The following is a 27,749-nucleotide window of genomic DNA, read 5'->3' as shown; positions in this document are numbered from 1 at the left end:
AATTTAAATATTTATATTACCCTTTTGCCAATGGCATTTTTTTATCTTTAGCTGTTTTAACCTAAGCACACTGAGTATATGATTGTTTTTTGATCACTTGGGCCAATGGAACATTAAATTTCTTTACTAATTATAATTGTCCCCAGGTACTTTTCACTCTCATGTATCTTATGGCTATACAGTTTGTAGTAGTGGGAGGTGTTTTTTGTAGTGGGAGTTTTTTTTTTTTTTTTTAGTTTATTTATTTATTTTTTAGTAATCTCTGAACCCAACATGGGGCTTGAACTCATGACCCTGAGATCAAGAGTCAGCACACTCTTCTGCCTGAGCCAGCCAGGTGCTCCAGTAGGGGCAATTTTTAAACCCAGGTAATCTTTGCTGAAAATGGAATTATACTAATTGATTGCCTCACAGTGCTGTTATATATGTAGTCAGAGGCCACTGAAGTGAGAGCACTTTTTTCTCTACATTGTAAGTTATTCTAGCCATGTTCTTTTATATGTACTTTCTCCTCCTTCTCTCTCATTAGGCATTGCTACTACTTTCTACTGCTATTAACCTAGTATGTCACTAGCAGATCACCCTTCTCACTTGCTATGGGCTAGGACACCAATTATCAAGATGGCTACAATAATACATAAATCATTACAAAACTTAATCATTAGGGTGTTGGTAATAGTCTCTCCTACAAGATGAAGTATGTAAGGTTTAATGATAGCTTGGAATGTTTCTTTTAGGTTCCCCAGGTCCGTTTCTATTTGTTTAACTTCTGTGTTCTAGAAAGTTGAGATTGCTGATCTTGAATTTATATAAGCAGCACTACTTATAAAATTAATAGACTTATTCTGTTCTAGATTGTGTTAAGTTTACCATATCTATAGTCTATTATAAAGATTATTCTAATAAAACCATTGCTATGTACAAATAAGATAAATGAAAATTACCTTGTAAATGTTTTTTACAAGCTCCATTACTGTAAATGATTTTTCAAAATTGTCACGAAACAATGTAAGAATTTGCTGTTCTCGGATATTTCTGTGAGAAATGTATTCTAGAATTTTAGCTTCAGCGTTACGGATTACTGGGCCATGTCCTGAATTAGAATTATAAAAATTATTTCAACCAGATAAAAAATATCAAGTACAAATGAAGTTAATTTGTTCTATTTAACAATAATTCATATGATGTACTGAAAAAGCACACTAAGTATATTAATAAATAGGAATTACCTGGAAAACCATACAGATAGAAGATTTAAAAATTATACTAAATGCCAAAAAACAGATAATTATATCAAAATCTGTATGGAATATTATTATATATATTAAAAATAAACAATAAACATTTAACAATAAAAACAGCATCCACAAGAGTAAGGATCGGTAACATTTATAGAGTGCTCATTATTTGCCAGGCACTTTTCGAAAGGTTTAATATATATTATTCTTAGAAGAGTCCGATGAGGTAGCAACTATTATTATCCCTTCTTTATATTTAAAGCAGAAGCTGAGATATGGGGGGGTGGCAGATAACTTGCACACAGTTACACAGTGAAGAAGAGATGGAGCTGAAGGGCTGACTTGAGAGCTCTTAATCAATCACTCTATGCTCTTAACCACTGTGTCACACTTAATGTAAGAGATTGAAAAGGGGAATGTAAAAAGTAGCGTTATGTGACTAAGATCTATTAAAAATTCACAAGAACCGCAGTAGAACTTTAAGAATCTTACGTATAAGCTAGTAATTCAGAAATGTCGACAACCCAGATTAGGTTATATTAAAATCTAGTTGCTCTTTAAGACAGTACAAATGAATTTATGACACGAGTCTGCAAGAGGGGTATTTAAAATTTTTGAGAACAAAATATTCAGAGGCGGACTCACCTGTTATCAAGTAAAGAGCATGGGCTTTGGTTAGAATATTGACAATCATTTACTTGTATGGGGCCATGAGGGTCTGAATCCCTGAGCCTGTTTCTTCAGCTGGGCAGTCAAGTGAAGTAAAGCTACCTGCTTCACTGGGTTTTTGTTTTTTGTTTTGTTTTGTTTTTAAAGTTTTTTATGTATATATTTGATAGAGAGAGACACAGTGAGAGTGGAAACACAAGCAGGGGGAGCTGGAGAGGGAGAAGCAGCCTTCCTGCCAAGCAGGGAGCCCAGTGTGGGGTTCGATTCCAGGACCCTGGGGTCATGACCTGAGCCGAAGGCAGACACTAAATCAGCTGAGCCACCCAGGCACCCCGTCACTGGGTTTTTGTGAAGACAACACAGTATAGGTCCCTGCACAGCACTGGCCAGGCTCTCATATATGGTGGCTGTGGCTACAGGACACAATTTACATATAAGCTCCCGCTGTGTCAGGAATCCGGTTTAAGGATTCATTAAAGCAAACACTCTAAGAACCATTACTAGGTAGCCTCTCATTAGCTTTGCTTCATTCAGTGTGAGTGAAACATATACTCTCTTCTCTTTAAAAACAGCTGTCAGCTTCCATTCCTCTTGTGTCATAATACGAATTCAAATGCCCATGTTTCCGATTCTCTCAGCAAGAGAAACTCATGAGAGAATATAAGGGTACTGACAATACTCTATTTATAGATCTTTCTGTGACTCTGGTTAGGAACAAGTTAGAAGGACTTAAAAAATTAGGTAACCTAGTTTCTTCTTCCTTCTGGGCCCTCTTGTTGAGTCTTATTATCTTTCTCCACTTTTAGGATGGAAGGGAGATTCATGCTGCAGAGCAGTGCGCGACAGCTGAGACACTAAAACAGGTTTCTTTTTCTGGAGAAGTGAAATTAATATAGTTTTAGAGTTGACATAGAAGCTACAGATATTTCAGTAGTGTGAGTTAAAGAAACTGAAGCTCAGAGTTCATGGCTAAAATGTGGCCTGCGACAGAAATCTAATAATTAACAAAAGTGAAGATACCAAAAGATAAATTTATTTCTTTTGTTTAACAGTTCTATTAATAGCTTTAAGGGTATTAAAAAATAAACCTTGTATCTTTATAAAGTAATTAATGTAACTCTCAGCCTTTTTAAAAAAGATTTTAGTTACTTAATTTAGATAGAGAGGGAGCATGTGAGTGCAGGGGCTGGGGAAGGGATGGAGGTGGAAGGAGAGAATCTCAAGCCCATTCCCCACTGAGCCCAGAGCCCGATGGATAGCTGGATGCGGAGCTGGATTGCACGACCCTGAGATTATGACCTGAGCCATGAGCCGAAGACAAGAGTCAGTCACCCAATCGACTGAGCCACCCAGGTACCCCAACTCTCCAGCTTTTTTAATTGCATGGCTAGTTAAGACTTAGGGGCATAATAAAGCATAAAAAGAATTGCTTTATGGGTATCTCTTCTAACTCTGAAAACATATAAAACACACACATAGACAAATCAAAATGAACCTTCTTAATCATTTCACACAAATGGTTTGCTAGATTTAAGCAACTACCCACCTGGATATATGATATGAGCTTTGATCTTTAATAGCTCTTTTAGGGAGTTCATATAATCATAGAGGTCTTCAAATACAGTTGTTCCTTCCCCTAGGATGCAATCTCCAGAAAAGATAGCATTCTCCTCTTCTAAAAGTAGAGCCATATGATCATCAGTGTGGCCAGGTGTGTATATAACCCTGGTTAAAAGAAAACGAAGAAATAGCAGCAATTAGAAACTCTTAGGCTTAGAAGAAATTATTCTCCAGCCTTATCTCTGGATAAGACACAAGACAGCCTTATCTCAGGGCAGGGAGGTTGGTGTGGGTCCTGGAGCCTGGGGCTGTGTTTGGCCTGGGGTTCAGATCTCAGATCTCAGGGCTGGGTAAAAAGCTCCCTTTTCTCTTGTGGCCCACTGAAAATTATCATCAGAAAATTCTCAGCTTTGGGGCGCCTGGGTGGCTCAGTGGGTTAAGCCGCTGCCTTCGGCTCAGGTCATGATCTCAGGGTCCTGGGATCGAGTCCCGCATCGGGCTCTCTGCTCAGCTGGGAGCCTGCTTCCTCCTCTCTCTCTCTCTCTGCCTGCCTCTCTGCCTGATTGTGATCTCTCTCTGTCAAATAAATAAATAAAATCTTAAAAAAAAAAAAAAAAAAAAAAAAAAAATTTTAAGAAAATTCTCAGCTTTAAATCAGATTTCCCACTCTGAAGTATAAATTTAATACTTTTCCCTTTTTTAAAAATTTTATAAATAATAAGCATGCACCAATTACAGCAAATGTTGAAAATAGAAAGGAAACTACTTAAAGGAGATATGAAGTCACAATCATTCCACTACTCAGAGACAGTGCTTTTATTATTAAAAAACATTTTGTTTTTTTTTTCAATTTCCTTTGCATAGATGTTTATTTTACAATATACTTTGTGGTGAGACTTTGAGAAAAAAGCACTTTCCTAAGTTGCTGTTGGGAGAGAAAAATGTATAGTATAACACATATGGAGGGGAATTTGGCATTTCTAGCAAAATTACATAACCCTTTGACCCACTGCTCCCATGGCTAGAAATTTACCCTGAGATTACACGTTCACAAGTACAAAAAATATATACAAGTTATTCATTACATTATTTATAAAAACAAAATATTAGGAACAACCTAGATACCCAACCATTGGACAGACACTATGGACACATTGTGGTACAACCACACCATGGAATACAATGCAACAGTCATCAAAAAAAAAAAAAAAAAAAAAGGATGAAGATCTCTGTGAACTGATATGGAGTAATTTGCAGGATATATTGTCAAGAGGTAAAAAAGTGTGGTTCTTTTCATGCCTCTGCTTTACTGCTGGAGCAGGCTGCAAGCTGTATCTATGTTGCAACCCAACTACCTACCCCCTGACCTTAGTCCAGTGTTCCAGGCCACACAAGGCAGGCCTCAGGGCAGGGAGGTTGGTGTAGGTCCTGGAGCCTGGGGCTGTGTTTGGCCTGGGGTTCAGATCTCAGGTCCACAGGCCCCTGCTCTGCAGCCACCCTGAGGAGGCTGCATGGCCCTGGGCCAGTCTCTGACATCAATTTTGCTGAATGTGCCACAAAGGAGATCCTTGATTCTGCCAGGGCTATAGACCCTTTGCAGTCAGGCAAGTTCTCCTGGTACCTGCTTCTTTTTGGCCATATCACCAACCACCTTTTAGCCACACCATCCAGACTGAGAAGATCTGGAAACTTGGGGGCCATGTGAGCCACGGCCGCAGCCCCACTGGCCAGCATCTGCGGGGGTAATGCTGGTGGCATGTGTCACCACAGCATCAGTTTCAACACCCATCATCCAGGTTACTTTGGAAAAGCTGGTCTGAGACAGGACCACTTAAAGAGGAACCAGAGCCCAACCAGAGCCCAGCTGTCAACTTTGATAAACTGGGAACCTTGCCGGGTGAGAAGACTCAGGTAAATGCTACCAAAAACAAGATGGAAGCTGCTCCTGTCGCTGATGTAGTGTGGTTCTGGGAAAGGGAAAGCTCCCCAAACAGCCTGTCATCCTGAAGACAGGAAAGCAGAAGAGCTGAGCAGAAAATCCGTGGGTGTGTGTAGGAGCTGGGTCCTCAAGCCATGGGGGAGGAGGTTCATTAAATGCTAACCAGAGGGGTGCCTGGGTGGCTCAGTGGGTTACGTCTCTGCCTTTGGCTCGGGTCATGGTCTCAGGGTCCTGGGATCGGGCCCCGCATCGGGCTCTCTGCTCGGTGGGGAGCCTACTTCCCCCCTCTCTTTGCCTTCTTGTGATCTCTCTCTCTCTGTGAAACAAATAAATAAATAAACAAAATCTTAAAAAAAAAAAATGCTAACCAGGGCTTTTCTCTTAAAAAATAAAGCATGAAAGAATGTTTACAGTTGCTATTTTGTCCAAGAAAGGTTGGGGAAATAAAAAGGTATACGTATATATTTCCCTATTTTTGTAAAAAGAAACGGAAGATAGATAAAAAACTAATGAATTACAGCTGCCTATGGGGGCAGGCAGGTGGGTTGTAGGGAACAGATATGCAAGCAAGACTTATCTGATAGTAACTTTTTTTATTAAACTTCTGAGCTATGTAAATATATATTCTAAACATAAAACTAAAACTATAAATATGAAAGAAATCAATCTTACCATATACTGGAAAGATAGCACAATCATGCTACTATTAATTCAAATAATTCTGAAATACTAAGATTATACATCTTAAATAGAATGTATCTTAAGGTTAAAAGAAATGGAAAGATATTTTGAATTTTACTTAATAGGTTTATTGTTGGCAGTGTTACTGGTTACTGTGTTTCTGAAACTGTTTTGTGTTTACTGTATGACAATATAAATAATAAACTGATGTTGAAAAGCAAGGTTTTTACGGTGGGATAAAGAAAAAAAATACATAAATGAGGGAATTAAGGTTTTGGGGGTTGTTTCTCATCTGAATTGAGGAATCATTATGAATTCATCATTTCATTTTTTTCCTTAGCTCTATGAAAAGCCCCAAAGTAATGACACTCCACTAGTCTTGAGCATGCCTGACACTTAGTTCTGGATGGAACTGAAATACCATTTCCCACTCAAAGAAACCAGGGCTTCTTGCAGACGTGGTTGGCTTCAGGTCTGGGACAGGGAAAGTAAACTGTGATATGGAGACTTTTTTTTTTTTTTTTGATTAAACTTATTGATGAAAGGATTCAATATTACATGAAAATAATTCCAAGAGGCATATTTCCACAACTATAAGAATATGTAAGTGTGGGTGTGCTTGTATCTTATGGACAATCTTACGAACAGACAATGCATTTACATACAATACAATACATACAATGCGTTTACAAACAGACCCCCAATCTTTTTTAATCTACAGAAACTCACTTGGAGAACCACCCTTTTTCAGAGTCTGCAGACTGTTTTATTCTTTGATGGGTTCGGAGTGCACCCTCTATTTGTCCCTCTACCCCCTACTCCAGAACTCAGTAATGGTTTCTTTGATAACCAAGGCAACAGATTTCTTAAATTAGGGGATCAGAAATTCTAATTCTCCAGTCACCTGGATAGCTAATGCTTTAATCTGCATAAAAACGGTGTTAAAATTCACTTCACATAGGCAGGAGGAAAAAAGGAGATGACATCAGAGGTGCTTTGCTAAAGATCAGAGGAACTGCAGCTGTGGCCTTCCCATTCATCAGGTGGCAATTTATCTAGTTCTGCCACTTCTGTGATAGAGTAGACTTTATAAAGATGGCTCTTTAAGGAGACTTAGAACAGTCAACAAAAGCTGTCAGACTGGCTTTTCTTTGAGAAATGGAACTCAGGTCACTAGAAAATTCTTGAAGGTTATATTCAGAATCAAATCCTACTGAAAAACCTGCTTCCTACTTTTTAACCAAAGGGTTCTTGGTGGGTATTGTCCCCATCTCTAATGTATTCCCCCCGCCCCAAATTGGCAAGCAGACCAGATCAACTGGACATCAAATACTTGAGAACTTAAGTAGATTTTACCTTCTGTTTATGGAACTTTTGCTTAATGATGAACTTTTGCTTGTTAATATTTAAAACAATTGGGTTTTACTTACTTGATAAAAATGGAAATAGGAAGCATCGTCATCAGCAAACGAAATGTTTTATTCAGATTCTAGCATAATTATAATTTATTTTTGTGAAAACGTTATTTACTAAATTATTTTTTAAAAGATTTATTTTAGAAAGACACACACACAGAAACAGAGACAGAGTGGGGAGGGGCAGAGGGAAGAGGAGAGAGAGCCTTAAGCAGACCCCACACTGAGTGCAGATCCTGAGGTAGGGCTCAAGCTCATGGCTCTGAGATTGTGACCTGAGCTGAAACTAAGAGTTGGATGCTTAACCAACTGAGGCACCCAGGCACCCTTGTTGTTTCTTGATCTGAAAGCTGCTCATATGATTTGTTCAGTTTATAACAATATACCATGTTGCACATGGATGATATACACTTTTCTTTTTGTATATGTTAATAAAAAGCTTAAAATAGGGGGCACCTAGATGTCTCAGTCGTTAAGCATCTGCCTTCAGCTCAGGTCATGATCCCAGGGTCCTGGGATCGAGCCCCACACTGGGTTCTCTACCCAGCGAGTAGCATGCTACTCCCTCTCCCACTCTCTCTGCTTGTGTTCCTTCTCTCACCATCTCTCTCTCTGTGAAATAAATGAATGAAATCTTAAAAAAAAAAAAAAGCTTAAAATAGGGGAGTTTGGGTGACTCAGTCAGTTAAGCATCTGTCTTTGGCTCAGGTCATGATCCCGGGATCCTGGGATCGAGCCTCACATTGGGATTCCTGCTTAGTGGAGAGACTGCTTGTCCTTCTCCCCCCCCTCTGCCTCTTCTCCCTGCTGTGTCGCTCTCTTAAAACCTTACAATATATGGTCTGTTTATGGCAGATGGGTGGTAATTAACTACCAAGGGCCAAATGTTCTTAATCTGCAAATTAGGTATAGATCTAATATCCATGATTCTGTGATAATTAATAAACCAGTACTGTGATTCCCAAGACTTTGAGATAGGTCTTTAATGTGTGGTGGGGGAAAAGAATTGTCAAGAATACTCTCTTGTAATGTAATGTTTATTATCTTTTGGTTATCATGAACAAATTACAGGAGAACAAGAACATTTTAAGAAAATGGCCCAGAAATTAGTTGGGTTTATAAATTAAATTTACAAATCAAAGGCATATTAGGAAAAAGGGAACACTGGCTTGAAAGGGGGCATGGATACCCAGTTATTTTCTCTTTCTCATTCACTTACTTATACTTATCCACTGCCCGCTTTATAGATATTTATTACCTGTTGGATAAATATTCAGTATTTCCATATGCCAGGGACTGAGGATCTGAAGATGAATCTGGCTTCTGCTGTGTATCAGAGAAAAGCTAGTTTATCATCAAACCTCCTTCCTCTTTCTCCTGGGCATGAAGTTAAACCTTATTTCCCAGCTTCCTTATAGCCAGGAGTGAATGAATTTATTTATGACTGAATTTATAGCCAATGTAACAGAAGGTCTGGTCTATGAAAGCCTCCCATGAAAGATCCCTTCCATGCTTCTTCTCTGCCACCCACTGGACTGACTGAGGTGAACAAAGCAACCTTGAAACCAACTCTTGAGGATGGTGGATTCACAAGATGGAAGGTGTCTGAAATATTCCTGCAGGGGGGCCACTTGATAATCAGGAATCCTTCCTGGACGTTATATGACTGAGAAGAAAACTTATTTCATGTATGAACCATGATATATTTGGCGGTCGGTTTGCTACAGCGACTGGCATTAACTAATACTGTGAACCTAAGGGGTTGATGACCTTTTATGGAGATACCTACTTATACAAAAATTACAATAAAACTTAATCAGTGCTATGATAAAATAATGTAAGTTATATGAAAGTAAGAGAGGAAAGGGGCGCCTGGTGGCTCAGTTGGTTAAGCATCTGCCTTCGGCTCAGGTCATGATCCTGGGATCCTGGGATCAAGCCCTGCATCAGGCTCCCTGCTCACCAGGGAGTCTGCTTCTCCCTCCCCCTCTGCCTCTCCCCATGGCTTGTCCTCTCTCTTGCTCACTCGCTCTGTCTCTCAAAAAAAAAAAAAAAAAAAAAAAAAGTCAGAGGAGGGAGCAGTTAATTCTGCCCAGAAAGGGTTCCTGAAATAAGTAACTTGCGAACTGAAGTCTGAAGAATGAATAGTAAGTATTTATGAGGGAGACAAGTAGGGGGAAAGCAGTGATGCATACCTGGTAAAGGGGAAGGCATGAGCAAAGGCATGAACATACATAATGTGTCCAGGTATCTGGATATGGTTAATTGTATTTGCAATGGCAATGGTAGGAACTTAGACCAGAAAAGTGGTTTGGGGCTAGACAGTGACATGGTAAGGAGAATAAACATGATCTCATATGCACTAAGAATTACTCAAGGTTTCAAGTGACATTGGGTATGAAGGGTAGTTTGGAAAGGGGAGCCTGGAGACAGGAATACTAAATAAGAAGTAGTGGCAGTGGACATGAAGAAAAAGGGACAGCATGGGCAAATATTTTTAAGGTAAAATCTAACACGATAAGATGTGGTGGGTGGGGAAAGGGGGAGTGATAAAGAGGAACTGGAGCCAGCTTCTGTCTTAGAAGAAAAAATAAAATCTTAAGTGCTGAGAGCAGTAGGTGTTCTGAAATCAGAAAGCAAGTAGACTGGGGGACAGAGGAGAACCCTAAGTAGTTCAGTTTTAAAATTACTGAGTATGAAACAACTTTTCGACCTGATTTAGGTCATGGGGGATTATGGGGCTGACCTAAAATGTATTTACTTTAGGTATGGGTCATCTTTTGAAATTGAGAGCATGAGAAAGTCCTAATTTAATTGATGAGTAGAGCCCTAAACCATTCCCAGCAGGAAATACTAATCTATTTCTTAATTTAAATTTTATTAAAAAACTGGTAATCATGTAACTGAAACAAATAACTTAAAAAGGGTGGATAGAATGAAAACTCTTTCTTTTCTCCTATTTCTCAAGCAACCTGGTGTTTCTTCCCAGAGTAACCTAACAATGTTATCAGATCTTCTATATCCTTCCCAGGATGTTCCTCACTCATATAAGCAAAAATTCAGAAATCTTCCTTTATTCCCTTTTTATAAGACACATACATAACCCTCCCCCTTCCCTGATTAAAGGACATTTACTGACCTGAGAGTGGCACCTTCAGTTTTTATCACATCTCCATCTCGCAGATAAACATATTGTTGCTTTCCATCTCCTATAATTTCTTCTCTCGGAGGATTCCGTGGGAGTTTTTTAATGCAATATGCAGTGTCTAGTAACAAAACATATGAAATATATTAAGTCATACTCTAAATGATAATTCAGCCTTTTAAGAGATGAACTTTCTTTCCTAATGTTTTTCCTGTATTTGGTTTTTGCAGTAATTTCTTAAGCTCTTTCTCTACCACATTAATTTATTTCAGCCATTTTTATTCTTTCTTGTTTCAAACTCCTTCCTTTTGTAACACTGTTGCTTAATTCATGATTTTGTTCTTCTCTAAGTCTGCAGTCTTCCTATTAGTTCAATTTTGCACTTTTGTCATTTCATGTTTCATATCTGATTTCATTAAAAGTATACTCTTTAAATTCTTCAATGAAAACAAAAAAAATAAGAGATCAACTTTTCATAGAGCTAACTGTGAATGACTGCAAAAAATATTAACATTAAGAGACAAGAGAAAATGGGATGGATTATAGCAGCCTATCTCTGGGATTTGAACCATTTTTTTCTACCTCAACAAAAGAGCTTTTTATTCTCTCAGGCACTTCTCGGTCTACATAAAAGCCTTTGTGATTTTCTAATCACTCTTATTTTATATGAAAGTTTGAAAGTAGTTCTTCATAATCATAATCATGTACTCCTAATTTTTAATTTAAAGATATAGCTTAGGTGTCCATAGCTTAGGTGCTTTGATATCAAGATGGGTGTTGAAGAGGCAGCAATACAGAACCGAGGAATGTTTTTCTGTCTAATCTTAGCATATAGCAAAAGAAGTCATGGCATCATGGCAGTACTTAGTAACAAAATGATGATAACATGGTGTTCTTTCTGTAATTGCTGAAAGAAAGCCCCAAACCCAGGACTGAGATATTACATCATTAAAATAAATTTAACCCATACTACCTCTCACTGACACAAAGAAAATCAATTAACCAATCAACAGCTGGGTGCCAAGTATACTATATATAGTGATTACAAGCACTGTGACATTGAAGTGCTTAAAAACTATCACAGTTGGGGAAATAAAACTTACAGATAAGAAATAATTAGAGAGCTATACTCAGTACCATTTAATGTATGCTAAATGGGCAATTCAGCTAATAAAAGCAATAGTTTAGAGAAAGGAAAACAATTAGGAAAAAATTCACAAATATGACAGAACTTGAAATGTGGCTAACAAGATGAATGATTTGGGAAAAGGTACAGAGAATGATTTATAGGCAAGGGAAAAGTATTAGGAAAAGCATAGAAATGACAATGAGCATGGCAGATGTGCAACAATGTATGCTACCAACTTGTCTAATGCAAAACACTGGCTAAGACATGGAAATAAAGACATGGAGATTAGATGAGCTCAGATCATGGAAGGCCTTAAATTGCCTTTCACAGAAAAGAGGAATTTAAACTCTACCATATGTGTGCTACTGTACTCTCTTTAGAAAGAAAACCAAATAGTGTTAACTGATCAATATGGCAGCTCTAGGTGGGACACTGGAGGGTGAGAGATCAGAAAGACCAGGAGGGGATGACTTGTTAAAAACCCAGCTGGAAGAATGTGAGTATTAGAACTAAGGTGACAGCAACGAAACTTGGGAGAAAAAGACATTCAGAGAAAAACTGATAAGGCACAGAAGTCAGGCTAGTATAGGAGATAAGGAGATAGAAATATTGCAAATATAATAAAAATAAAACACACTGGGACTAGACCTACTCTCTCCAGCCCAAACTCTATTATTTTATATCTTAGAGGCTGAAGCAAAAAATAATATGCTATTCTGGGAAATGGCATTACATAATAAGGCTGTCTTCATTCTGGAGTGAGATGGGGAGGTTTTTCGGTATGTGTTTATTTTTAATCCGTATAATTTTGTCTTTCAGGAAAGAAGGAGAGGTATTACATTTCTAGTTATGCGAGACCTCTGGCACACAATCCTTCCAAAAAACTCACCATTATCTCGAAATTACAAAACAAATGTCATACTATGAAATAACTTTGTGTCAGTTTTTAAAGTTATGTACAAACATGAAAACACACACATCCTACTCACAATAACAATCTGTCTAGGCAGGATGGAGAAGGGCATGCTGAAAGCAATCATATAATAATTGTTATATTTAAGAAAAGCTTATGGAGATATAACACAATATTATAAAATTCATCCTTTCAAAGAGTACAATTCAGTGTTTTTAAAATATATCCAAAGAGCTGTATAACTATCATCACTATCTAATTTTAAAACATTTTCAAAATCCCTCAAAAAACCCCTTTACCCAACTGTAGTCACTCCCTATTCACTCCTCCTACCAGCCCCTGGCAATCACTTATCTACTTTCTGTCTCTATCATATGACTATTTTAACAGTAGAAAATCTTTCTTGTTAAAGATTTGAATAATGGGTTATAACATCATTGTTAATGCTAATTATGGGAGCTGATGCAAACACATGATATTATAATACTTTCTAATGAAAACACAATCTAACTGAGAGGCATAGAAGCAAACAGTTGACTCTTAAGACCGGGATGGGAAATATATGGCAAAGACCCAACTTCAGCTGCAAAATAAATCACATATTTATCAGGTCACAAAATATATTTTATAAGATTTACTCAAAAAGAAGCCAAAACACTGGGGCAGCCTGGGGCTATATAGTTCTCATGTCTAGTAAAATTGTGGCTTCCTGCCAGCCACCGGGAGTTCTAGAATTATACACTGATTGTATCTTAAATGTTTGAAAGCAGGATTGCTGTATCTTTTCAAAGGAATCTTAGAAATGACATTTGTAATTTTGGTGTTGCCAGTAAAACCACAGGTTGTTAGCATCATAAAGCAGCTGACAAATTTCTGCCATACTAATAACTGAAGTAGTAAAATGATATGGAGCAAAGAAAATAGTAGAACAAAATGGAACAAGAATGCTAGCAATTAAGGGTTTAGAGAACGAAGAAATACATGGACTCTTGAGGGGAGATTCTGAAAGGTACCTCTGAACTGTTTCAGTGCTGGGCAACTCAAGGTCTACATCCAGCTGGTCTAGCTTCAATACAGTTCAGAATGAAAGTTGATGAGCTAGTTTTCAAAGTATTAAAATTTTAGTGGCTACGAGGAAAATCGCCTTTATCTTCTTTAAATCATAATCTATTATGCAAATATTCATTATTTTGTATGGAGCAAATAATGATTTAAAAATTTTAAAAAAGATTTTTTATTTTTGAGAGAGAGACAGTGAGTGTGCATTTGCGTGTGCACATGCAGGGGGAGGGGCCGCGGGAGGAGAAGAGAATCTCAAGCAAATTCTTCACTGAGCATGGAGCCTAACACAGGGCTGGATCTCATGATCCTGAGATCATGACCTGAGCTGAAATCAAGAGTCAGATGCTTAACCAACTGAACCACTCATGTACTCCTAATTTTTAATTTAAACATAGAGCTTAGGTGTCCATTAACAGATGAATGGATAAACAAATCCTGGTATAGTCCTCCCATGGATTACCACTTGGCAATAATGGAAAAACCTATTGATACTGAAACATAGGTGATCTCAAAAACATGACGCTGTGTGAAAGAAGCCAGATAGTGATTCTGTATGCTTCCATTATGTGGCATTTTAGAATAGGCAAAATTAATCTATAGTGAAATAAAGCAGATCAGTGGTTGCTAGAGGGGGAATCATTGCAGACAGGCAGGAGGAGACCTCTTTTTGGGATCATCAGAGTATGTTGACTAGATTGGTCACAAAGATGTTTATCAAACTATATTCTTAAAATGGCTAAATTTTATGTATACAAATTCAAGGTCAATAAAGTTGATTTATGAAGGAGAAAAAGTAGGCCATAAACATTTAAAATGTTTAACATTAATATTTAATTTAACATTAAATTAAAACTCATGCTAAAAAATTTGGCCAAAGCTAGTCAAGAACCTTCAGCATAGTTTTTTTTTTATTTTAATTTTTTATAAACATATATTTTTATCCCCAGGGGTACAGGTCTGTGAATCACCAGGTTTACACACTTCACAGCACTCACCATAGCACATACCCTCCCCAATGTCCATAACCCCACCCCCCTTCTCCCAATCCCCTTCCCCCTAGCAACCCTCAGTTTGTTTTGTGAGATTAAGAGTCACTTATGGGTCGCCTGGGTGGCTCAGTTGGTTAAGCAGCTGCCTTCGGCTTAGGTCATGATCCTAGCATCCTGGGATCGAGTCCCACATCAGACTCCTTGCTCAGCGGGGAGCCTTCTTCTCCCTCTGCCTCTGCCTACCACTCTGTCTCTCTGTGCTAGCATGCTCTCTTTCTCTCTCTCTCTCTCTGACAAATAAATAAATAAAATATTAAAAAAAAAAGTCACTTATGGTTTGTCTCCCTCCCAATCCCATCTTGTTTCATTTATTCTTCTCCTACCCCCTTAACCCCCCATGTTGCATCTCTACTTCCTCATATCATATGAGATCATATGATAATTGTCTAGCATAGTTTTTTTAATTCACAAAATGTAATGGGTAGATAGACAAGAGAAAGGTGAGGAGAAGTTAGACTGAAAGATGATTTCTTGTGGCATACAGTCCTCTAGGATTGTACGAAAGGCGGCTAGAGGATAACAAAGTGAGGTTAAAGCATTTTTTTTAATGGGCAGCCTGGTGATCTGGGGTGCTTTGGTTGATAACACTTTGGTGTCCTAATTGTAGTCTCAAGTCCTAAAAAGAAGACATTTAAAAATATTTAAAAACACAAGATGAATGTGTATGTATGTCCCTTCTGTGAATGAATGTTCCTGACCCTCCTGTCCTTCATCTGCCCTGAACTTGCCAAGTATACCCCAATTCCAGTAGCTCTGCTCCTGCAATGTCTTCAGTCTGGCATAGGCTCCTCTCAGATACCTGTATAGCTTTCTCCCTCTCCCTAGCCACCTTAGATACAAGCTACTGCCTTCTGTCACTTTATTTTCTCTCCCCTTTTTCTTCACTTAGCTTTATTTTTCTTCATAGCACCTATCACCTCTGACCTATTATTTATTTACCATTTACCTTCCCTACTAAAATGCAAGCTTCAGGAGAGCAGAGTCTTTGTTTTGTGCACTGCCACATCCCTTGCACCAAGAACAGGGCCTGGGCAAGAATGGTCACTTGAATTTGTTAAAGGAAGGAAGGAAGGAAGGAATTGATGTGTGTGATTGTGAGATGGGGGTAAAAGGACCAAGATGGTAAAGTGTCAGAACTTTCAGGGATGGAGAACTGTCAATACAATGATCTTTCCCCAGGATTTTCATGTATCATAGTAATTGCCTTAAAGTTATAGAAGACCTGAGATCATGTTTAGAGTGTGGACAGTAATAGAAGCTACCTCACAGACCCATGTAGTGTTTATCACAGTGCTTGGCACATAGTAAATGCTCAAGAGTGGTTAGTTAGTATTAACTCTGAAGCAGCAACTGTCATTATTACTACTACATACAAAATCCACTAACATTCTCCCCTGGGAAAAGGGGAAAATTAAGAGGGATGAGAGTTTTGAAATAGAAAATAGGACTTTTCCTTTCCTCTTTTGTTAAAATTGGGGGCAGTATCAAAAGTATATTAATTTCTAAAAGTACCATTAAGTATATGAGGTATTCAGTAAATGACTGACCGGCTTACTTAGTTCTGTAACAGAAATAAATATTCTGAGAACATAGTTTTTCTCAAAGAGCTTAATTAATGTTTTCTGTTTACCATTATCGATGCTTTTACAAATATCTCCTATGCCTCCAGTATGATCATGGTGCCAATGAGTCACTATGATTTCCTGGATTGTTGTGTTAAATTCAGTCAGAGCCTGCTTTAAACAGCTGATATATTCTGGAATTGCTGGTTCTCCAGTGTCAATGAGGATTCTCCTGAAAATTAAATGGACGGTAATCACACAATTGGAACACAGAATTAATAGAAGCATATTTCTCACACAGATAATTCCTATTACATTTAAGAAACTGCTTAAATTGCTTGGCTTTCAACCTGCTTGAAACCAGCTATATGACATTTTGCCCTAACTATTGTAATCTCACTGTAAGAAAAGTTCTCTGAAAAAATCTTAGAGCTCCATATAAGTCTGAACTTGGCAAGTTCAAGGCACAATAATATTGAATACTTACATACCACTTAAATATGGCACTACTCCAAAGACCTTACATACTTTAACAATTGTGTTATTCATCACAAATATTTAAAGGAGGTATTTTATTATATAACTTGCCCAAGGTTACTCTGCAAATAAATGGCAAAGCGAGCATTCAAACCTGGGTATTCTGTCTCCAGAATATGTGCTTTTATCCACTCTGCCTTTGAGATCTTTTACAACATATTCAGACGTCTCATAGATATGAAAGAATTAGATTTAGAGGTATTCCTCAAGAAACCTAGTCTGCACTACATGCAAAACTTATCATTAAAGTTTTACATTGGCTTCCTTCCACATGAAAATGAAAGGAATAGGGAAGCATGGGGAGATGTCTGAGTTGCTTTATTTCTTTACCTAAACAACCCTATCAGTTATATTTTTCTGCTTGTGGTTCTGAACCTTCTTTATTCTGTTTGCCCTTCCTCACCATTTCATGGGATGATGGTCTTTCTCTATAAAATTTTCCTGATTTTACATATATGTAAATAATATATATAAATATGTATATAAATATAACATATATATGTGTATATATATATAAGCAGGACATCTTCCTCCTCAAGAACCAACTCATAAATTTTTAATTCATGCTGCTTCACAATAGTACCTCCCTAATTCAGGTTGGGGGAGAGAAGGTTAGTCTTGATGAAAAGCCTCAGTCATTCACTCATTAATACATTATTAACTATAAATTATCTACTATGTGCCATGCCTTTCTTGCAAGACAAAAAATCCTGTTTGCATTCTAGTGGAAAGTGGGAAGAGGAATCTATGAGAACAAACAGTAACAGGGACAGATAAACAACATTCTGCAGAACATTCAAATGGGGTAAATATGACCTGAAGTATCTGAATGGCTATTTTATATTGGATGGTTTGTTTCCCTAACCCTGTTCCCTGAGATGCACAGCCAAAAAAACCAAACTCTCCTCCAATGGGGGAGGGGTCGGGGTGGAGGTGGGACAATGGCCTTGTGATCCACAGGGTTTTATCTACACCTTAAGTTCCATAGAGCAATGGCTCTACTTTACAAGTACATAGAATTATAACTGCCCCTTCTGGAGAAAGGGAAACTAGATGGATATACTGGCCCACAAATACATTATGAGGTTCTGTAGGCAGTGGATATATATGGAGGTGGTGGTTAAAAAACATTTAGGAGGCAGAATCAACAGGATTTTTTTTTAAACAACTGGATCTGGAAGGAAAGGGAAAAAATGATTTTGAGGTTTCTAGGTAAGATGACTGGTGTGTGATTAATTAAGACTATAAACACTGGAGGGAGCAAATTTGAGATAAATATGGTTTGGGTTATGATGAATTTTGATGACGCTGCCAGCCATCTTTCCTTGCTTTTTCTTCATAGCACTTATTACCATGTGACATATTATATATATACTTGTTTATTAATTTTGCCTATCCCCACACCTTCTCACAGCTTACAAATTTAAGTTCCATGAGGGGAGAAATCTGGTCTGATTTTGCCAGGATCTAGATGGTGGCATGTACTTGATAGTAAATGTTTGTTGGATGAATAAATAAGGTAATGGCTATCTTTCATTTTATTTAATCATCAAAACAATCCCAAAATTTTACTCTCATTGTACAGATGAGGAAACTGAGACCTTGACATGTCAGACATATATGTAATACCGTAACTTGCCTAGACTTACGAATTCCAGCACAGGAAATATTTGAACCCACACCTTTCTAACTGCAATGCCCATTTTCTTTGAATATGGGGAATACTTCAGTAGGTTTTGATGGACAACTTTAGGTGGGTTCTTAACCTTTTTGATGTTTTGGGCCCCTTTGGCAGTGTGGGCTATGGACTAGTCTCAGAATAATTTTTTTGGAGTGTATAAAATAAAACATGTAAGATTACAAAATAAATCAATTCTATTGAAATAGTTATCAAAATTAAAAAACATTATGCTATAGTGTTACATGTGCTTCTTTACTACCATATAAAGTAACAAGATCAGCATCAAAGCTTAGAATAATCATAACTTCTTTTCTTTTCTTTTTTAAAAATATTTTATTTATTGTTAAGAAAGAGAGAAGGAGTGCGTGTGCATGCACGCACAAGTAGGCAGAGCAGCAGGCAGAGGAAGAGGGAGAAATAGACTCCCTGCTGAGCTAAGCAGGGAGCCCAGCAGACGCTTAACCATTGAGCCACCCAGGTGCCCCAATGATTATAATTTTTAAATGGAGATGAATACACATGCAATTTTGAGATATCTATCATGACTATAATATGCAATGAAAATATTAGAGAAAAAAATCATAGGTACTGCTACTACTACTATGGTTTGTTGTCCATATTTATAATTGAATAAAGGCTAATTTTCAGTTTGAGGTATTTTAATAAGGGCATAATTCAGCCCCTCCCACCCCGCCCCGCTAAGGTGAGACTCCCTGAACTATATCGTTTTTAGGACCATAGAGTTCCAATTAAGAACCCCTGATTCTGGTAGAGGAGGAAGAGAAGAGATGATAAAATCAGGTCTGAGTTACTATGAATGAATTATTATTTGTTGATGTACCCCTAGTAATCTAGAATAGTCCTGGCCACAAAGTAAGCACTCAATATATATATGTTGAATAAGTTTAGTTCAAATTCTAATGAATGATTACCATGTATAAGATACTGTGTTATGTTCATTATAAGATGCAAATCATTAGGTATTTTCTGAGCACCTACCATGAACCTAGTGTTGTCTGGATGCTATGATGGAAGAAGTGATAATAGTAGCTAACATAATAGTATGCTTTCCATATGCTAGGATTTGTTAAGTGCTTTTGATTAGATTTTTCATTTAAATTTCACTGAATCTTCATAATATCCTTTGAGGTGGATGCTATTCAATTCTCAGTGTACAGATAAAGAACCTGAAGCTTAGAGAATCAACTGCCTTGTCTGAAGTCATAAGCTAGGGTTTGGATTTAGGTGACAAGAGTACAGAGTCTTAACTCTAATTACTACATTAGATTGCCTTTCCCTATTAAAAGATAAACTATTTGCCCTCCAGGGAGTTACAGTTTTGGTAATAAAGATTAAAACTGCAGCTTTTAGAGTTTCTTGAGCAGAAGAGAAACATGGAAATACGCTTCAGAAGATCTATTATTTATCCATTCAAATGTTACTGAGTACCTATACACTAGGCATCACACTAGGTTTAGTAATGCTTTAGGGAAAATTCATTTGAAATCCAAATGAATTCATTTGGTATTCCCTAAATTCATTTAGGGAAATTCATTTGACACGAAGGAAGTTGGTAAGATCACCTAGGTAGGGAATATAGATGAGAATAGGAGAGACTGAGATTACATCTTAAGGAACTCACACACTTAAAGATCTGGTAAAGAGGTGGATTCCATGAAGGAGATTGAGAAAGAACAGCCAGAGAGGTAAAAGGAAACCAGGAGAATGTGGCATTAGCAAATCAAGGAGGGAATGGTCAACAGTGTCAAAAGATACTGAAGTTCAAATAAAATGGGAATGGAAAAATGCCATTGGATTTGGTGATATAGGAGCCAGCTGTGATCTTAGAACAGTTTTGTGCAGACAGGTGGATACCAATATCTGAACCTCTTACTTGAACCCAGTTAGTATTCATTGCTTGCCATCTGACTTCTACTTTATACAGTAGAGTAGCATTATCTACACACTAACTTACTTATTCTAGCGTGACTATATGGATTCATCCATATATGTATCACATATGAGTGATTCCACTGGCCATTCCACCCCATGACTTTATGTGAGTAAAGTGGGAGACCATGAATGTCTTCTCTCAGTTACTTTCAGGTTCTTTATGTCTCTTTTTAGCACACTTTGCTACACTGAATGTGGTTCTAGTGTTTAAAGATAACAGTATGTATTTTTCATACAACATGGCCCCTAAATGCAAGCCAACTTCTTCATCTGGTTTTCAAACAGAACCAGCCATCTGCTTTATTGCTGGAAGAAAAAGCAGGCTGCACCAAACTTCTTGTGATTGTACATGATCTCTAACACAGTGCCTCCTAAGAGACTTTATAGGGCAATTTTGACTATAGTCAATTTTTAGAATAGGTACTGATGTTAGAACTAGTTTAACATGACACACTGAAGAGAGAAGAGAATGCCTATGGACTTCTGGGGTGAGGGAGTCCCAGACACGACAGACTCCACTCTAAAGTATTTTTTTCCGCTGAATTCTCTATCGTCCTAGATTCTGGAGGCTGCCTAAAATAAAGCTCCTGTACCTACTGGACCCTGCATTGTTTCTTCTGAACCTAACTTCTGCCTGTCTGACTTCAGTACTTCTAGTTCCTTCATTCTGCTCCATCTAAAATTCTGATTTACTGGAAAAAGGCAAATCCAGCAGATACTTCAAGTGGAAACTCCAATTACTACTAAACTGTTTTTTAGAAATCAGTTATGTTAATTTTAACACATCTTGAAATATAAAATTAAATTCTACGCTTAAGGGGAACTGTATTTTATTTTTATTTTGTATTACCTAGGGTATACTAAAGACGAAGCATATAAAATTTTGTTCATGCACATTTGTGAAGTACACCGTATCTTACTCACCACTTAGGCAAAATTACACTAAAATAATGCAGCTGAACAAGAGAAGAATCTTAGAAATACATATAGGTTATTCCATATGCAAAGTAACTTAAATGAGGTTACACAATAGTAACGAAAACTAAAATTAGTCTGCTCCTCTTTCCCAAGAACTACGGGGCTCCTCGGTGTTTCAGACTCCAGCAATTTGGAAGCATGAAAATCCTGCCCTCTGCCGCTTAGTTAAGAAAAAGGCCTCAGCACAATTAACCACTTTTGTGAAGGGCAAGTTAGACTCTTGAGCAAAACACTAGTGAAAAGTCAGAAGGTGAGCAAAGTAAATGCTTTCTTGGATTTCTAACTCCAGGCGATCCTAATTTCTCAACAGCTTAAACACAGTTTAAAACACTCAACAGCTTAAACATTTAACATTAGGCAAAGCCCATTGGGTTTCAAAAGCTGGTAGTTTTGATTTTTCTCACTATTTCACCCTCATTAGTCATTTCTGAGGTAGGTTACCAGCCGGTATTGCAGCGATTTGGGGGAGGCCTGGAATGGGGGCGTCGGAAGGTGGTCCTCGGTGCGGCTGCCTGGACCGGACTGGACACTGAGCTCCAGGTTGCAGGGCCGCCTTCGCCGAGTAGTCGTCCCAGCCCCAGCTCTGGGCGTCCCGCAGGCCGGGACGTCTGTTAGAGAGGAATAGGGACGTTTACCTGGTGCCGATCCCTACCAAGTAGGTGTTGGTGCCCTGCAGGGTCATGGGTCCCGGGTTACAGCCCAGGACGCGCACCACCCGGCTGGAGAGCCGCTCGATGCGCTGCAAAACAGCCGACATGACGGCCTCTGCAGCCCGCGGCGGCGCAACGACTTGAACACGGAAGCGGCGACTAGGCGGATGCGGAGGACGAGGTGGGGCGGGGCCAGCAGTCGCCCGAGGAGGCGCGAGCAGGCGGAGGGGAAATCGCCTGCTGTGCGGGGGGCGGGGCCAGAGGTCACCTGACGCCGCCCGGGCTCGGTAGGCGGAGGCGGGAGCGCAGTCCAGGGCGCGAGGCGTGAGGCGTCTCGAGGCGAGGTTGCGTTCTGCTGGCCGCGCGCCATTTCCTGTCACAACGAGGTGATTTCACAGCAATTTGTGGCGTTCATCCCAGTGGACGAGAGACCTTGTAATCTGGGAAGTCTTGTGGAGCACAGGGCAGGCCGATTTGGGGTTCGTTGCGGAGCACTAAATTCTTGGAAGGAGGGCTTCTTATTTTCAGGCAATGGCGGTGTGTGTGTGTTTTGTGTGTGAGGTAAGAAACCTGTTTGATTTTTATGATAAATAGGGGCAACTAGTATTTACTTAGTGCTCACTGCCACGCTAAGTCCTTTTTCTAAACACTATCTCACTTAATTCTCCTAAGGACACGAGGAGGAAGACACTTTTAATGTCTGTTCAACAAATGAAACGGGGATTCGGAGACTTGGCGGGGTGCCAGCTGTGTGAACCCAGCTCAGGGTCTGAAGCCGTGTTCCTGGCTGTCTTGCCCCAACACTTGTCCCCCTCTCATTAGATTCAGGGAGCTTGGGCCTCTCTCCTTCTGCTGTGTTCCTGCCCAGAGACCTAGCTCGGCCTTGAGTTTTGTCCCATTTTCGCTAATGAGGAGCCCTTTTCTAATCTGCTAAGCTTGGACTATCCCAGTATTAACCACCCCTTCCTATTAAAAAAAATTGAGTTACGATTTGCCTAAAAGGAAATGCGCAGATTCTACAATCCATTTCATTGAGTAAAGATAGTTGTACGTAAGCTGCCGCAAAAGAGATACATACCTTTGTCCCATATCCGCTGTCCCGATTTGTCTTTTAAAAAACACGTAGGAGAATGACACATTAGATGCTTGTGGTTATAAAATTTAGGAAACATATTTTAACACTTTTTTTTGCAGGTGTTTCTGAAGAAGAGACTACCATTTTACAGTATTTGTTTTACAAATCGTTAGTTTAATATTCTGGATTTCTTGAAAGACACACCTGTTTTATGGGTGACAAATTTCTTTGCCTTGTGTCTCAAAGATGTACTTGTAATGGAAAAGTGTTTCAAAAACCTTTGTTGAAAGGGCAATATGCCCTTTAAAAAAATGTTTGAAGAACCATCAAAATTCCTCACATCAGTTACTTTCAACTCCCCAGTTTTATTTATTTGTAGTCTCTTAATGGCTATTCAGTCAGGAAGCTATCTCCATTTTCTCTTTTGAAAAACCTGGTGCTGGAAATTCAACAAACCTTTGAGAAGAGGGTGGAACAGCAATTTCTGGGACTGGTGGGCAGTTCCATTTTTTTTATCCCTTGGCTTTTTGTTTTAAAATAGAGTTTCCCTTGTGGCTTCCATCTCTGTTTCTTTTAATTCATTGCCAAGGTCTTCCATCTGCCAAATGGACTTAACAAATAATTTAAAACTCTAGTGACCTCAGTTGAGTCATACAAGGAGCTACCACCTGAAGAGGGGGAATAGAATTTGGGTAGTTAACTTGGTTTAGACAAATTAAAATTGGGATGATTGTGGGATATCCTGGTAAAGAAACCTGTAGTAGACTTTGGGTAAATATGGGTTGAACTTAGAAGAGAGTTCTAGGTTGCTACTACAAAATTGTCTTTGTGGATATGTTTAGTATGTGACTTGAAGTTTAAGCTCTTGTCCAAGAAATAAGAATGATTTTGGGCAATCTTCCAGGGTCCTTGCCCTCTTCGGGAGCATTGTACCCAATAAAACTCAATAAACTTTGCTTTCCTGCCCACCGAAAAACAAAATAAAACCAAAAAACCCAAAGATTTTATATTCTGTTCAATTACATTTATAATTATTTATCATCTACCTACAGTATGCATAGTATTATTATAGACATATGGGGTGGGTGTTAAAATTATAGTTGCCTTTCTAGAGGCTTATGACCAGGAAGGAGACATACATTATCTTATTTTAAAGAATATCTGAGTAAATCCTAGAGAAGTATAGTTGAAGTGATAGGATTGCAAGGAGGAAGAGAGAGAGTCAAATTAATTGGGAAGATTGGGAAAGCTTAAAGGTGGTAGGGTTTTGAGCTGATCCTTAAAGGACTTGATATAACCTCATCAGGTAGATGGAGGTAGGAAAGGCATTCTAGACAGTAAATAATCTTGAGAAAAGGCTTGGAAATAGAACAACTGTAGTATTTATTTTGGGAAATCAACAATCATGTTTTTGGGACACAGGTTTTAAGGTGTACAGTTTGAAAAAGGTAAGACTAAGTTAAAAAATACTTTGTGAATTCTTTATGAGAGTACTTCAAATGTAAGAATCTCTCTCCTTCCTTTTCAAACACTTGTTGTCTACTTGGATATTCTGTGAGGTAAATTGTATTTTCTTAAAACTTAAATTTTGAATACAGTTAAACCTTGTAACCTAGTCAGCCTGTGAGAGGAGCCATGTTATTCCTTCTCCCAATGTGACAATTATAAAGGGGTGTACTGTAGTTGCAATGATACAAACTCTCTTATCACTAGATGAAAAAATCCCACATATGACTAACAGATGACTTCAGTTTCATTTTAGTATTCGTGCTGAAAGGTTTACACGCCCTTTAATGGTACTCATTTTCAGTGAACAAGAAATAAAAGATTCCCATGATGAAGATTTTCCAGGAGAGACTTTGAGTTAAAGAAGGCTTTTTATACTTGACAAGTAAGTCTGCATTTTATATGTGTTGAATTTGGTTGACAAATGAAAGTTTGGTAGTTTTTACTTCTTCAAACATATGCCTTATGACCAAGAGATTATGTACAGTGAGCAAAGGTCATTTGGCTGGCAGCTGGTTAGCCACATAGCTGAGTTGACCTCTGAATGAAATTGGATTGAAACTGTCTTATTTAGTCAGCAAGTGTCATGAATTCTCTGTAAAGTCAAACTTTATAGGTGGTATTATTTCTCCTAAGGTAATAATTGGAAAAAGTGATTAACTGTAGGGATAGAGATGAACTAGCCTTCATACAAGTTAAGTCACTATGTGGTTATTGAAGGAGGTGTAGGCTTTCTTTATAAGAGCTGCTATATTTATTTTCTTGCTTTGTAGTTTTCTTTTTGGTTGGCTTTATGTTTTGCCTGATTAAATTAGGAATAGAGACATTGCCATGTCACATTAGTCTGTTGAAAATGTTTTGCTAATAATGGAGTTTCTATGTTTCTTAGAAAGTATTTTTCTTGTCTTGTAAAATTTATTTCAAAACTGCTAGTATTTTCTATATCCATAGCCGGGTAAAGGAAATTCTCTTTGTGGGGAGAGTGGTTAAGAAATGTACATGTGGAGTGCTTAGGTATTAAAATCTGTAATGTTAAGGAAATTATCTACATTAAAATGATTTACTTATTAGAGATAACTCATCTAAATACCCCAAATCTCTAAGTCTCAGTGTTTCGGTCAATAACACCCTTCCCAAAGAGATTTGTGAGTATTAAAGTAAATGTATGTATGGTACTCCACACACTGAGTAGATACTGAGCGATGATAGCTACTGTTATTACTATTTTTCCATTATATATGTGATGTTCTTTTCCTCCCTACATAGTGAAGCTTAAGAAGTTACATTTTTTTAGAATATTAGAGCAGGACTGGATGCACGTTAAACACATCCAGTATTACCATGGTAAGGAATTTGCCAATATTTTGTGGAACTTTTGTTTCTGGAGGACATATTTGAAGTCTGGTACATTAGATTTTCAAACTAGCTGTTCTTTCCACCTGGAACACTTTTACACATGATATTCACATGACTAATTTCACTACTTATATGCCATCTTCTCTGGGAGGCCTGTCCTGACCATTCAAGACCTGAACTGAGATCAGGAGCCAGACACTTAACTTAATCCACCCAGGTACTCTCTGTCCTGACCATTCTAATTAAAAATGCAACTCATGATGTGCCCGTCTCTACTTCCAACACCAAGGTTTGTATTTTTTCCATAGCACTTATCACCTTCCAATATAATATTCAATTAATTTATTTATTTAATAAATAATATTATTATTTTTATTGTTAATTGACGGTCTTTCTCTGTTCAGATGTAAATTACACAAGGGCAGGGATTTTTTGTTTGTTTTTTTCTTTTGTCATTTGCTATATCCCCAAAGCCTAGAACAGCACATGGTAGGTTCTAAGTAAGTATTTTCAGTTGAACAGAACCTTCTGATTAAGTCTCATCCTTCTAAACTCCATACTTATGTCTTTCATTTTAAGATAAGAAACTTAACACATGGAAATTCAAGGCCTGCTCTTTTGGGAAAACTCAGATTTTAAAATTACTGTTATCCATCCCATTGGTCATAGCATTCTTGTCAGGGAAGCTAGTGACAGTGAATTTTTTTTTTTTCATTATGAAGAGTGAAATACCTTTTAGTTTTATTTTGAAAACTTTAAACAAAAACTTGTAAGTGGTAAAATGACAAGAACACTAAGTATTAGCTGGTGTGTGTTTTCAGTAACATTTTTACCTCCTGGTTTTTAAAGTGATAAGCATTCTTTATAGAACATGTAGGGTGTTAGTCTACTTGGGCTGCCGTAACAGAATAACTACAGACTTTGTGACTTAAACAACAGACATTTATTTTTTCTCAGTTCTGGAGACTAGTAGTCCAGTATCAAGGTGCCAGCAGGGTTGGTTTCTAGTGAGGCCTCTCACTTTGAGTTGCAGATGATTGCTTTGTAGCTGCATACTCATGTGGCCTTTCCTGTGTGGGTATGGGAGTGGAGTGTGTGTAGGGGGGAGGTTTCTGTTGTCTCTTCTTTTTATAAGGACATCAGCCCTATTGGATTGGGGCCCTGTCCTTATTACTCCTTTTAATCTCAATTACCTCCTTAGAGGCCCATCTCTAAGTACAGTCACATTGGTGGTTAGTATTTTGTAAGAACTTTGGAGGGAAAACATTCAGTTCATACATATAGAAAAGAATAAGAAGAGGAAAAAAATTCATTTATAATACTATTAATTCCCCAGATAAAACTACTGTTAACATTTTTTTATTCCTCCAGTCATATTTTTTTTTTTTGTATTTTCAAAGCTTTGCGATCATGCCATAGTATTTTTTTTTTAACTTAACATTCTTTAATGTGAAGTCAAAGTTTGCAAACTCAGATGCTTATAGGGTTCAGGCAGGCAAGGTAATAATGGTAACCAACATTTATTGAGTTCTGTTTGCCAAGTACTTTCCTAGAAATTTATATGTATTATATATGTTCTCTTTCTTAGTCTTCACCGCAACCCTATGAACTATATGCCATTATTTTTTCCATATTTCAAGTGAAAGAAAAT

At 38.0% G+C, this 27,749-nt stretch overlaps 2 protein-coding genes across 10 annotated transcripts in view; one reads left to right on the top strand and one right to left on the bottom strand.

Moving 5' to 3' along the window:
• The window catches only part of LACTB2 (lactamase beta 2), a 43,037-nt gene extending 20,664 nt beyond the window's left edge, over positions 1-22,373 (bottom strand). For all 5 annotated transcript variants that reach the window (XR_014309034.1, XR_014309035.1, XR_014309036.1 and 2 more), the window contains exons 1-5: positions 22,147-22,373; positions 16,431-16,594; positions 10,642-10,768; positions 3,454-3,632; positions 945-1,093 (exon numbers count right to left, since the gene is read on the bottom strand). Coding sequence is in view for 2 of the 5 variants with exons in the window: in XM_082721196.1 (XP_082577322.1) it covers positions 945-1,093; positions 3,454-3,632; positions 10,642-10,768; positions 16,431-16,594; positions 22,147-22,268 (741 nt within the window). In the remaining 3 variants the exon portion in view is untranslated. The remainder of the gene's footprint in view (positions 1-944; positions 1,094-3,453; positions 3,633-10,641; positions 10,769-16,430; positions 16,595-22,146) is intronic.
• Positions 1-27,749, top strand: part of XKR9 (XK related 9) — a 90,643-nt gene that overhangs the window by 22,419 nt on the left and 40,475 nt on the right. For 2 of the 5 annotated variants that reach the window (XM_082721190.1, XM_082721193.1), the window contains one exon: positions 25,047-25,127. The exons of 2 other annotated variants lie outside the window; for them this stretch is intronic. The gene's annotated coding sequence lies outside the window, so the exon portion shown is untranslated. Of the gene's footprint in view, positions 1-22,424; positions 22,723-25,046; positions 25,128-27,749 lie in introns of those variants that run through there. One more of the 5 variants, XM_082721192.1, reaches the window with a different exon arrangement.

This window comes from Mustela nivalis (assembly GCF_964662115.1).
Source record: "Mustela nivalis genome assembly, chromosome: 2".
Taxonomy (NCBI): domain Eukaryota; kingdom Metazoa; phylum Chordata; class Mammalia; order Carnivora; family Mustelidae; genus Mustela; species Mustela nivalis.
This window is presented reverse-complemented; position numbering and strand designations above follow the sequence as displayed.